This window comes from Nycticebus coucang, chromosome 4 (genome assembly GCF_027406575.1).
Source record: "Nycticebus coucang isolate mNycCou1 chromosome 4, mNycCou1.pri, whole genome shotgun sequence".
Taxonomy (NCBI): Eukaryota; Metazoa; Chordata; class Mammalia; order Primates; family Lorisidae; genus Nycticebus; species Nycticebus coucang.
Window position 1 is genome coordinate 143,879,753 of NC_069783.1, and position 13,874 is coordinate 143,893,626.

The following is a 13,874-nucleotide window of genomic DNA, read 5'->3' on the forward strand; positions in this document are numbered from 1 at the left end:
TTTTTATGCCAAGGAATAATTTCCTATTCTCCAGTCTCCTGGATGGCTCACTACACCCTCACTGGAGATAGTGAGGAGGTGGGATTGTAACTGAGACTCCCCTCCCCTAGCCAAAAGGCAGGTGTGTGTCTCAAGTCAGGCCAATTGAATGCTCCTTCCCTGGAACAGGAACCTTCAACAGATGGAGTTCCTTTCACCTGAATGGTGGCACCATAATTACACTGTCTTTGCCAGGTGAATACTCCCCAAACTTCCCCTGTCTGGCATTCTAAAGCTGCTTCGGTTTCATTTCCCAGTTCTCCATGTTCCCATGGATTCTAGAAACACACATATTTCCAGTCTATTACATTTTGCCAAAGTTGGCTTCCGTGGCTTATGGCCAAAAACTCCTGCCACTGACCAATGTAATAAAGAGGACCCTGGATCCACTGCTGCAGGGAGAGGGCCTGCTCTGAGCTGTCCCAAGGTCCTTCTGAAGGGAAGACTGAATACTGGGGAGGGCGATAAAAGGCATTGCAAATCCCTATAGGAAACTTGGCGGCCTCACAGGATCTTGGTCCACCACCTGTCTGGCCCACCTCCCCCTTACTCCTGCCACTCCATCCACCGACCTCCTTACTATTTGTCACCCTCAGTGGGCACATCCGCACCTCAGGGCCTTTGCACTTGCTGTTCCCTTGGTGTGAACTGCTCTTCCTCCAGAAATCCCCACCATGTCTTCTTTTTCCACTTTGTTCAAATGTCATCTGCTCAGTTGGGCCTCGTTCAACCACTGTATTTCAGAACACACACTCCACCTATCTGGGTCCTTACTGTCTCCTTTGCCTGATTTTCTCCAGAACCTTCCAACATACTACATCATTTAATTATTTATTTTGCTGTCTGCCTCCTAAGCTCCAGGAGGGCAGGGATTTTGGTCTGTCTTGCTCACTTAGAAATTTCCCACACAGTTACCTGGCACATAGTAGATGCTCAATGAGTATTTGTTGACCTGAGTTGCATTCTGGGTAGACACGGTCAGGGACCTGTGGGGTAGGGGTTGCTCTTGGTGAAATAAGTGTATGTCTTACAGAGCCGACTGCCTGCCCAGCCCTGGAGATCTTGACTGACAGGTGCCAATATTAGGGGCTGACTCCTGGGAGGACCCACTCCCCCAGTAACCCTGCACATGGGATAGGGAGGCACTTTAAGTCCTGGCTTCTTCTGAGATAAAGAGCCAGTATATCTTGATACTACACTTGATCTTAGCCAAAAGGCCAAGAAGTGACAGCCAGTACACCTTGAAAGACTTTGAATGACAACAACAACAATAATAACAATAGCAGTGACAGCTACCATTTATGGTTGCTGGTCATTTTCCCTTGGGTCTGTGTTAAGTGCTTTGCAGTGAATATCTCACTTAATTTCAGATCATTCTGAGACCCATGTTATACCATATTGTACCCATTTTAAAAATGGCGAAAACTGAGGCTCAGAGACTGTTAACGACGACAGCCCCACCGTCTCCCATCATTTCCTCCAGTCCAGTGCATAGCAGATGGTCAGTAAACAAGACGCATTTTTTGTAAGAGGGTGGGAAACGGGGCGTCGGATAAGGAGAGTGGGGGGCCCCCTCTGGAAACTCAGGCACTGGATGTGCAGCACCGACCCTACCACCGGCGACCTCGGCTGCTCGGCTGTGCCGCGGCTTTCCGGAGGGGTGGGGCGAGCGCAGCCAGTCCTGACGTCGGGCGCCCTGCGGCCGTCACTCGGCGCTCGGCCCCGCCCCGCGGCCGCCGCCGCAGCAGCAGCCACAGCGCCCAGGCCAGAGCTACGGCCGCCGCCGCCGCCGCCGCCGCCCGGGACTCGGAACACCGCGCGGAGCCATGGCTTCGGTCCCCGCGGGTAGGGGGGCGCGGGGCGTGCGGGCGGCGGGAGGGCGGCCCCGGGCCCCAGCTCCCACCCCTGGGCTGATCCGCCGCTTCTCCGTCTGGTCCCTCAGAGGCGGAGACCCGGCAGAGGCTGCTGCGCACCGTCAAGAAGGAGGTAGGTGACGGGGTGGGGGGCGCTGTGGGGGGCGCTCGGTGCGATCCCCCAGGGAAGGGACAGCCGCAGCCACGCGGGGAGAAGAGTCTCTGTGGAAGGGTGGCGCCTGGCGGCGGGGCCGGCCCCCTCAGGAGTGGGGTTCACCTCTGTAGGCACTTACCTCCCGCAAGGCTGGGGATATGGCGAATGAGTTGGGGGGTCCTAAGTATGGAAGGACTCTGGATGTCTGGAAGCTGTTTGTGGGGGTGCACGCGGCACGAGGGTCCTCCAAACGTAGGGGGCATGCCTGGGTGTGTTTGATAGGACCCCTCTCCTGTGTAGGAGCAGGTGGGTGGTCTCAGGAGATCTGGGTGAGAGGAGCTGGGCGGGGGAGCAGGGCGCGTTGGGGGAGGGGCGCTCACGTAGCTACAGGCCAAAAGGGGACCAGACTTCAGGAAAACAGAGCGTTTCGATTTGGGAAATTAAACCCTCCCTTCCCCTACCCCAGTTCTCAGTCCTTGGAGCCACCTCCAGGAGCCAGGGGACTGTTCCCTTGGCAGTCAGGGTCCCCTCACCTTCCTTTCCCCACCCCGCACATAGGAGGGTGAAAATCAGACAGGCTTCCACTGCCCCTCTGCCCCTCCACTCTGTCTCCCTGGTGCCAGTTGGAAGCCCAGTCTGGTTTCTAGGGCTAGTAAACATTGACACCCCCCACCCCCACCCCACCCCCACCCAGAGAGAGTTTACAGTGGTAGGGCCCCTGCTAGGCATTTGGATGCTTGGATTGCGTGTGTACATGCATGCATAAGCCTGCGTGGTTGAGGACATGTGGCTGTATGTGTATGTGACAATGTTTGTGCATTTGTCTGGAGATACCTGGTGTATCTCTATCCCTCTGTGTGTATATCTGTGTGTATGTCTGGTTTTGTGAGTATGGGTCTCTGTGTGTGTAATTTGTGTGATGTATGAGTCGTGAATGAGTGCGGCTGTGATCGTGTGCATATGTGTCTTGAGGGGGTGTGAAACGTGTGATGCATGAGTCTGTGTGAATGACTAAGGCTGTGACTGTGTGTGTTTTGCCCTCCCTGTGTCAGCTTGGGACCCCTTTGCTGCCGCGTCTATGCCCTGAGTTCAAGGCTGCATGGTTGCAGACCTGGTGGGTAGGCCTGGTCCCTGTGCCTGGCTCTGTGTGTGTGTGTGTGTGTGTGTGTACTGTGAATGTCAGCTGTAGTGACAGTGCCCAGCACAACTGAGGAGCCCCTCCCTGCGCAGTATCAGACAACCACCAAGGGCAGCCTCAGGAGGCCAGGACCTGTTGCTGTCCCTTGCTCCTCCTTGGGAAGTGGGTGTGTGTATGTGTGTGGCCTGTCCTATTTTGCTTAAAGATTAGCTCCATGGCTGACTGCACATTCTAGTGTTTTCAAATAAGGAGATACATAAGGTCCCTCAGAAAGGCCCAGAAATTTTCAGCTCCTTAAAGACCCTTGTAAAGACCCCAAAATAGCTCTGTGTAGGCCCCATTCCCAACAAAACCCACAAATCCACAACATTCTCATGGTGATTTTAAGAGAGGAGTGTACGTGGACCCACAGAAAACCTTAGGCTAAAAACCAGCTGTCTTTTTGTTCAGACCAAGATGTAGTATTTGCTCCCCAGATGTTTTTGCCTAGGGTAAATTGTTTTGAAGGAAATGGTTGGTTTAGTTTCTGAGGGGCCTGCAGTCAAAAGAGAGTTTCAGCCAGTCTTCTAGGGAGGGCTCAGGCTGAGGTCCTGCTTCCAGCTGCCTCAGTGCCCCACACAAGTCCTTTGCTCTGTCTAGGACTCAGTCTCCCCATCTTCAGAAAGATTCATTTGTCCTGATGTCCTTTGAGGTACAGTCCATGTCAGTCTATAGTCCAGTTTGGGTTCTGGGTAGACTCAGAAAAGGGGATTGATTTCACAAGAGCATGCAGCTAAGAATGGGCAGAGTCTGGCCTTACCCCTCAAGTCTGTCTGACAAGCTCTTACCCTCCCATACCACAGGTGTGCCCACCCATAGCTACACAGTGCCTCACCTTAGGATGTGTGGGTGGTATAATTTCCATTGTGTGGATGAGAATACTGTGGCCCAGAGACAATGAGTCATATTCCAGGGACACTGAACCAGTGCTGCAGAAAGAGGTCCAGTCTTCAGTCTTTGAGCCCCCCATTCAACATAATGACTATTCCATGTCCCCAAAGCAGCCCTCCCATGTCCTTTCCTTCCTTTACATACCTCTTCGGTGGACATCTCCCCCAGTATCAGAGGATGAGTCTCCAGTCAAATGGAAGGGAAAGTTCTTTGCTAGAAATCTGAGAGTCAAGTTATGTCTTCTCTCTCCCCACCCTCCCTGGGTTCAGAGGAGCCACATCTCTGCATGTCACAGCCTTGCACAGAGCCACTTCTCATCCTTTCTAGAAGGGGTGCCTTAGCCATCAGCTTCTTTAGATAAGGAGAGCAGCTCTGCGAGTTTGACTGGAGCTACTGCAGCCACCAAGGGTCCAGCAGAGTTTGTATGGCTGGAAACTCTGCCCAGTGCTGATCTGGGAGACCAGGAGGACCCAGCACCCAGAAGGCAGGTGAGGAAGGACCTTTGGACTCACCCAGAGTTGGATGGAAATCCCAGAAGTGTTTATTTACTGAGAGTTGTACATCAGGCACTGGGCTAGGTTCTGTGGATACAGCAGTGAATAAGATAGGCCCTATCCTTGTCCACTTGGGGCTGACATTGCCATGGGGGGGTGGGGGAGATACCAACAGATGTTAAATCCCAGTTACAAGGAGAATGACATGTTGAGCACAGAGATCTGAAGGGAGGTACCAGGTGCCACAAGAACACGAAACAGAGAGTACTGACCATGAGCAGGGGCCCAGGACAGGATGTTTCAGAAGGCATCTGGAAGATGAGTAGGTGAAGGTATGATGGGATGGGGGGCGCCCAGGGAGAGGGATCTGGGTATGCAAAGGCTCTGTGGCCAGACAACACTGAATTTGAAGGAATTCAAGTGACTGGAGCAGAGAGGAAGGAGAAGGGTGAGGTTGCTGAGGAGGCAGAGCACAGGGTCGTGCTTTAAAAGCAAAAGAAAAGTAATGGGGGTGGTGCCTGTAGCTCAGTAGGTGGGGCACCGGCCACATACAGCGAGGCTGGTGGGTTGGAGCCCAGCCCGGACCTGCTGAAACACCAATGACAACTGTAACAAAAAAAATAGCTGGCTGTTGTGGCAGGCGCCTATAGTCCCAGGTACTTGGGAGGCTGAGGCAAGAGAATCACTTAAGCCCAAGAGTTTGAGGTTACTGTGAGCTGGAATGCCATGGCATTCTACCAAGGGCGACATAGTGAGGCTCTGTCTCCAAAAAAAAAAGAAAAAAAAGAAAGAAAGAAAGGGAATGGGGAGGGCACAGGGAACGGAATGGGGGGGGGAGCTGATGTTGACTGCATGTTCATTGCACAAGCATAGACAAGATCCGTCTTCACCTTCCACAGTGTGCGGGTTTTAGTCTATTCATAACAGGGATGAAAATTGTTCAGACGATAGGATAAACCCTGTGACAACACCCACCGTGTTAGCATGAGCTTCTGCAGGGCAGGCATGTTATTTTTCATCTTGTCTCTCCCTCCCCAGTGCCACCAAGGGAGAGCTGGAGACAGGGTGTCCTCAGCATGGTCTCTTCCTGTCAGATCCACCTGGCTCTTTTCTGGCTCCTTCCTGGCTTGTTCTGCCCTCCCACAGCCACCCCTTAATTTTGTTTTGGTTCCTGGAGTGAGAGAAGAGACTGGCTTCCTGTTCCCATGACAACTGCCATTAAAGGAGCTGGTCATGTGATGCCAGTTGATAAGGGAAGCAAAGTGACTAACTGCTTTGTTTTCCTGCCTCCAGGTTGCTGGGCCTAGGAGGCCAGTTAATTGTAGGGGAGGAGGTAGGGGCTTGTGGGCAGCAGAGGGGACCCCGGGAGGGAGGCAGGGAGATGAGGTAGTTGCTGGGGGAAGCTGCTGCATTTAGCTCTGCACACTGGAGTTCATGGAAGGGTGTTGATTCTGAGTCCTTCAGCGCAGCTGCCTGAGAAGAGTTAAGTTCGGGAAACAGAGCTTCTCAGCCTCTGGGTTGGAGACAGTGGGTTTCAAGAGAAAGGCGAGACGTGCCGGGAAGGTTGAAGAAAGATGAGGGAAGCAGTCTATGTTACTATGGAGACCCCCATGGTTTTACTGTAACTCAGTGGTTCTTAATGAGAACGAGGACAGTTTTGTCTCCCAGTCGTAGGTTGGCAAGGTAACATATAGGTTAGCCCATTAAATCAGACTTTCAGATAAACGATGAGTAAGTTTTTAGTTTAAGTGTGTGTTGCTAAATTGGTCAATCCTGCTCCAGAGGACAGAAAACGTCTGGAAAGTTTTTGGTTGTCACAGTTGGGGGGGCGCTGCCGGCACGTAGTGGGAAGAGGCCCATGATGCTCCTTACGTTCTTGGAATGCACAAGACATCGCGCACTGCACCCTGAGAATGCGTCTGTTTCTTCTAAAATGAGCTGAGGCCATAGGACAGAAATTGAACTAGGTAATAGCATTCCTAATTCTGTCTGTTATGAATGATTAACTCTGTGCCAGGCACTGTGCACAGTGCTTCCTAAGCACTGTCTCCTCCACTCCTCACCATCAGCCCAAGAGGGCAGTCATCATCCCCTTTCCTGGACAGATGAGGAACTGGAGGTGCAGAGAGGTCACATGGCTCACTTTAAGGTCACACAGTTAGTCCACCAGAAGCCAGGATTCCACCTTCACCCTGCTGGCATCTGAGGGTAGCCTCATGCCTCTGGCTTACAGAGGGTACGGCAGTAGGGAGAATATGAACTTCAAACAAGCCCCTGGAAACACAGCTTGGGGTAAAGTCTGTGTAGGGGGAGGAGATGAGACAGGAAATGTCCATTTGTCCCAGTTTGTGCAGGGCTCTGTGTGTCAGGCTGCAGCATTTGGACTTGCCTCAGCAGATAGTGGGGGGCTATAGAGGATTTATGAGCAAGGGAGGGTTTGGGTTAGAGCTGTGCCGAAGAAATAGAGACACCAGGTAATGAGGCAAGAGAGGAAGTTTCTGTCTTGTTCTTTGCTGACCTTTCAATTCTTGGATTGGAAATCACAGGACCCTCTACTCCCACACTCCCCTCTGTGCCACCATGTGGAGTAAAGGCTCCAAAAATGCATGTGCCTGTAATCGCTACTATTTGAGGAATTGAAGGAGAAGGGTCACCTGAGCCCAGGAGTTTGAGGCTGCAGTGCACCATGATTGGACCTGTGACCAGTCACTGCATTCTAGCCTGGGCAACATGGCAAGACCATGTCTGGGGGAAAAAAAGAAAGAAAAACGCATGAGGTTGAATGAGTGCACGAGTGCCAGGTGCCTTTTGGGGGGCTCTCTAATGCTTGCAGGATGGACTCAGATCAGCTTGTGTCACATCTGTGAGCTTAAGAGGGCGGAAATTCTGTTAATGAATAATGCAGCCATATTCACATGATGTGCTTTGATGTATTTTCAGGTCTCTGGCAACCTGGCTTCTGGGAGCTTTTGGTAGCGATGGGTGTCTGTAGCAGGCGTGGGCGCCCTGGTTCGATGTGGCGAGGGTAGCTGGAGGGACTCTAGCTCTCTTGCTTGATCTCTTGTACTGTCTGGCTGAGTCTCCCCCAGTGACCTCATGAGGTGTCCCAGGAGCTGGTGGTAGCATTTGTTGCTGGTTGGGGTAGGAAAGTGCATTTTTGTTACCCCAGGTGCCCACAGTTGCTGACTGCAGAACCCAGGGTGGGAAGTGAGGAGACCTGAGTCCTGATTATGATTCTTCCCCTAACAATCTGTGTGGCTTCCGAAGCAGGTTCATCCTCCTAGCCTCATTTTTCTACTTTCTAAGTGGATGAGGTCAGACAGCTCCAGAATTCTAAGAATGTCAACTCATCTAATTTGGCCAGCATCACTTTCTGAGAGCCAAGTCTTCCACATTTTGTCTCCTGTGAATTTGCCAATTCAGTATTTAAACCTTATTAGAACTCTGTAGCTGATAAGGCTTTATGGGAACCTTCAGTCCATTCGGGGAAAGCCAGGGCTTAACTAAAGACTTCCAAATAGGATAAATTTAATAAAAAACAAACAACAACAACAACAAAAAAAACCCCAGCATATACTGAACCTTTCGTATAAGTGACCTTATTTATATTCACACCCTGTGAAGTGAGGAAAGCCCCTTCTCAAGGAAGTCAAGGCACAGAGATGACAAGTAACTTGTCCAATAGTCCAGCCTGGGAGGCTGGCTCCAGATTCCTGTTCTTTATGACTCTGGTGCTAAAGCCAATATCACACACATGGTGATGAGCTCTGCTTAAGGTCATGGAGTGGGGAAGACGTTCCAGGTTTGGAACCAGGTGGCCCTGCATTTGAATTGTGGCCCTGCCACTTAGTAGCTGGGTGAACCTCTATGACGTGAGTCTACTCACGTGTCACACACAGAGGGCATTCATGCAGCAGTGCTGCTGGGCTGGCACTGTCAGGCAGTCAGCAGCATTTATGGAAGGGTCAGGCACAGGGCTTGGCTCACCTGTAGGGGGCAAGATGGACTCAGTCACAGAAGAACACTTTGCTGCCCTTTCCAGTCACATCTGAACTTGGCAGATGCTCTCAGCATGAGATATTCCTCTCCCTGAATGAGCCCTGGGCTGAGGGGTGCTACAGCCCCCAGAGTAGAACTGCGGAATGAATGGGAAGAGGTGTTTCTTGAGGTCCAAAGGGACAAGCTCTTGTGTGGCAGTCAGTGAGCTGAGTCTTGGCTGGCTGTATTGCCATCCTGGGGTGGGCAGCCGAGTTTTCCTTCTGGGTCTGGTTGCTCATAAGCTCAATAGAGATAATCTCTGAGCCTAGGAGATCAGAGTCCCTAGTGAGTCTCCTGTCCCTGCTGCTTAATTGCTATGCTCCCCAGGCGAGGGGGCTAAGAGTGCTAAACTCAGATGTGAGAGGTGGGCATGTATTTTTTTCTTTTTTATAGAGACAGAGTCTCACGGTACCGCCCTCGGGTAGAGTGCCGTGGCGTCACACGGCTCACAGCAACCTCTAACTCTTGGGCTTACGCGATTCTCTTGCCTCAGCCTCCCGAGCAGCTGGGACTACAGGTGCCCACCACAACACCCGGCTATTTTTCTGTTGCAGTTTGGCCGGGGCTGGGTCCGAACCTGCCACCTCCGGCATATGGGGCCAGCGCCCTACTCACTGAGCCACAGGCGCCGCCCTGTATTTTTTTCTTTTAGTGATATATATTACGAGAAGGGATGGGAGATGATTGCACAACTTGGCAGGAACTCAGATGGTAGGTGTTTATCAGGAGCACGACAGTTCCTTTTTCAGGAATGTCCCATTTAAAAATCAGATAACTGGGGCAGTGCCTGTGGCTCAAAGGGGTAGGGCGCCAGCCCCATATGCCGGAGGTGGCGGGTTCAAACCCAGCCCCGGCCAAAAACTGCAAAAAATAAAAATAAATAAAATAAATAAAAATCAGATAGCTGGCCAGTTGTGGTTGCTTATACCTGTAATCCTAGCACTCTGTGAGGCCAGGATGGGAGGACTGTTTGAGGCCAGGAGTTTGAGACCAACATGAACAACATAGAGAGGGTCTCTCTCTCTATTGACAGGGGTCCTCAAACTTTTTAAACAGGAGGTCAGTTCACTGTCCCTCAGACCGTTGGAGGGCCGGTCTATAGTTTAAAAACAAAAACTGAACAAATCCTATGCACACTGCCCATATCTTATTTTGAAGTAAAAAAACGAAATGGGAACAAATACAATCACACTGTCGCATGTGGCCTGCGGGCCATAGTTTGAGGACCCCTGCTAGAAAAATTAAGTCGGGTGTGCTGGTATGTGCCTGTAGTCCCAGCTACTTGAAAGGCTGAGGCAGGAGGATCACTTGAGCCCAGGTGTTGGAGGTTGCAGTGAACTGTGATGACATCACTGCTCCCATGCTTAGGCAATAGAGTGAGATCCTATCTCAAAAAAAAAAAAAAAAAAGTAATAAAATAAAAATCAGATAACTGAAGCCCCAAGAGTTAAGAAACTGGTGATACTTGGGACATTCAATTAATTACTGTATTATTATTGTTTAGTAAATTATGCTTAATTAGTAAATTAAAATTATAACAACTGCCATTTACCAAACATTGCTGTAAGTGCTTTGCTTTATCTCATTTTATCTACAAATCATTCTTTAGGAGAGCCAGCACAAGTAGCAACTTCTCTTTAATACCAAGGAAATTAAAGCTCAGACAGGTTAAGAAACTGAATCAAGGTCACACAGCTGAGAAGCAGTAGAGCAAGGCGTTTTCATCAACTCCATGCCATGTCAAGTTAGATAAACCCTAATTAAACTAGCCAGGGTGATGGGGCAGTGCCTGTGTCACATGCTTCTTTTGCACCAATCACAGTGGGGCAGATGGCCCTGATTGGACAAGCCTGCAGGGATGAGGGTGGACTCAGCCTTCTGAGAGTAAGGAAAGGGCACCAGTGGAGAGTCAAGGTGAAATGACCAGACAGGGAGATTGAAACCAGGCAGACAAACCACAAATGTCCACATCAGAGGAGTAAGGCGCCAGCATTTGGAGCTCAGCCTCTGACAGTGGAGTCGTCCCCTCCTGGGCTCTGCTTGTGTCCCTCATGCTGTGTGCCAGGTGTCTGCTGGATCAAGGACTTCTCTTCTAGGGATAAGCAAACCCTGAAATTGTACAAGTACTTTGTGCTTCCCATGTGGAGAGAAGATTAAGCTTTCATCAGTACCTGAAAAGGGTTCCACAACACAGATACCCAAACAGGGTTCAGGATCACCCTGTGTCTTCCTCAGTACATAACAAAGTACTAAGACTGGGAGGCTTTTGTGTAAACAACAGAAATATATTTCTCATAGTTCTGGTGGCTAAAGTCTGAGATCAGGGTGCCAAAGCATAATCAGATTGTCTTCCAGTTGCCAGGGTGCTGACTTCTCATCATATCCTCACATGGTGGAAAGGGAGTAAGAGAGGTCATTGGGTGCCTTGTATAAGGGCAATCATTCCATTCAAGAGGGCTCGGCCCTCATGACTTAATTACTGCCCAAAGGCCCACCTCCTAATACCATCACTTTGGAGGTTAGAATTTCAACACATGACTCTTGGGAGAGACACAAACATTCACTCTCTAACACCCTGCAAGATGATGTGATACAAAAATGAATACATTGTACTTTCTGTCCTTGATATGCTCAGAAACGAACTAGTGCCTCCTAATTTCTAACCCAGTGAGCTTTTAACAAAAATGGTAACACCTGATAATAATTAGCATTTCTTGGGCACCTACTACATTCCAGACCCACTCTGTCTAATATGTTAGCTACTAGTCACAAGAGATTATTTACATTTCAATTAAATGGGATTCAAAATGCAATTTCTCATTTTAAAATTGGAACTAAATGATCAACACTCAGGCATTAAAATTAAATTCCGTGGAAATTCAGTGGAAATCAAGCAGGTGGGAGGAGGAGTGGAGGTAAATTCACACCTAACAGGTGTAGTGCTTACTAGCTGCAGGATGGACACACTTATAACTTAAACTGTACAGAAGTAATGCATATAACCAAAACTTTATACTCCCATAATATTCTGAAATAAAAACATAATTAAAATAAAATAAAATAAAAATACAATTCAATTCAATTTCTCCATCACATTAGCCACATTTCAATTGTTTTGTAGCTATAAGTGGCTAGTGACACTATGTGGGACAGGACAGGTACAGAAAATTCCAGAAAGTTCTGCCATGTCCTAGACATTATGTTATGTGCTTTATATGCATTAATTTATTTCATGTCAGAAAAAAGTAACACCTTGGTAGAGGAAGTCATACATATTGTCCCGATTTATAGATAATTACCATAAATTAAGCACATCGGGATGTAGTGACTTGCCCAAGGCCACACAGCTGGCAAGAGGTGGAGACAGAATTTGAACAGTATTTGAAGTTACCTTTAGACAATATTGGGCTGCTTTGCCTTCTAAGGTCAGGGGAAAGTGGATTATTCCCTTTTCTTGTTTACCAGTGTGTTTTAAGCAACCTCCTGGGAATTTCGTTTCTTATTTTTCCACAGCTGCCCAGACGCCTCCTTCCATCCCACGTTTGGGCAGTCTTCCAGAGGGTCTGTGTGCATCCTCCTCTCCTGTGAGGCCTGTGGGTCTGTGAAGATGGGGCATGTTGCCATGGGAGTCCAGCTCCACACGGTGGACAGAGCACCCAGGAGAGAGCTGGCTGGTCTCCAGGGTGTGGGCTGGGGATATGCAACATGCTGGTTGATTTCTCTGGGAATAGGAAGAGGCGGGGTGGGGAGGTGCGTTCTTCCCAGCTGCACCCTCTCCAGTGGGCGTTTGCCTGGGCATTTTAGCCTGAAGCACTTTCATGCCCAGATGCCCCCAGGTGAATGCTCCAAAATCACACATTGAGGGGACCTTCTCATCAGGGGATGTCTGAGGAACGTTGGGTAGTGAGGGGAGGCCTGTTTGTAGAACACTGCTCCTTCTGGGTGGTGGCAGGTTGACTGGTCCTCAGACTGTCAGGGAACAATGCATGGCACCTCTTTATAGCATGCCAGTAAACCATTAACAGGAGCCAGGCTAGCAGCAGCTGAGTTAGAGGCATTTGCTTTTCCTAGAAACCCCAGAACCTTTTACGGTAGGTTAAGTGGGGAGGAACTGGAAGAAGGATTTCCTAACACTCTAAAGATCCACTGGCCACCACTTTATAATTTTCCCTCCCTTTCTCCTCCCCACTCATGCCCATCACAGGGGCTGTAGAACACCCTCCTGGGCGCTGCTTTCATTATCTGTGCCATGTGGAAGTGATGAGAAGAATAGAAGGGTATTGGCAAGAGGGTGGGACATGTCTGTCCTGGAGCTACAGGTGAGGAGTCCAAAAAAGGGAGCTTTGATCTTCCCACCAGCATTTGCTGGGCTCCTGGCCTTTGGTGGATGCTGAGAGGGCAGCAGTGAGTACGGGTGAGATCTCCACCTGCTTGGAGCTGACCCTCTAGCAGTCCCTAATCTTTTTGGCACCAGGGACTGGTTTCATGGAAGACAGTTTTTCCATAGACCAGGAGCAGGGGCATTGATTCTCGTAAAGAGTGTGCACAACCTAGATCCCTCCCATGTGCAGTTTACAGTAGGATTCCTGCTCCTGTGAGAATCTAATGCCACTGCTGTTGTGACAGGAGATGGAGCTCAGGTAGTGTGTGGCTATGCAAGTGATGGGGAGCGGCTATCAATACAGATGAAGCTTCACTTGCTTACTCACCTGTTGCTCACCTGCTGTGCAGCCTGGTTCCTAACAGGCAACAGACTGGTACCAGTCTGCAGCCCAGGCTTTAAGGACCACAGATACAGAGCAAAAGGGAGGTGGTGATGGGCGGCTCCTGTGGCTCAAAGGAGGAGGGCTCTGGCCCCATATGCTGGAGGTGGCGGGTTCAAACCCAGCCCCAGCTAAAACTGCAAAAGAAAAACCAAAAGGGAAGTGGTGAACAAGCAAACAGATGAAGAAGTATGATTAATACAGAAATGGATGAGAGCACAGCACTGGCGGCGGCAGGGAGAGGCTAGGGAAGGCAGCAGTTTATCTGGGCAGTCAGGGTGGGCCTCTCTGAGGTGGTGGCACTTGAGATGAAAAGGAGCAGCTGTGCAGAGAGAGCTGGGCATAGTAAGAACAAGGGAACTGAGGAAAAGAGGAGCATGAGACATTGGAGGAAAGGCAGGGAGCTGGGAACGAGGAAGAAAGACATGGAAGACAGATCAGAGACAAATGGGGCCCCTGTGACTT

The 13,874-nt window shown here is 50.0% G+C and overlaps 1 protein-coding gene across 1 annotated transcript in view; it reads left to right on the plus strand.

Annotated features, from left to right (window-relative positions):
• The first annotated feature begins 804 nt into the window (after positions 1-804).
• The window catches only part of SGSM1 (small G protein signaling modulator 1), an 82,260-nt gene continuing 69,190 nt past the window's right edge, over positions 805-13,874 (plus strand). Inside the window, 2 exon segments of the mRNA XM_053589265.1 lie at positions 805-1,874; positions 1,982-2,025. Coding sequence (XP_053445240.1) covers positions 1,538-1,874; positions 1,982-2,025 — 381 coding nt within the window. The 5' untranslated portion in view covers positions 805-1,537.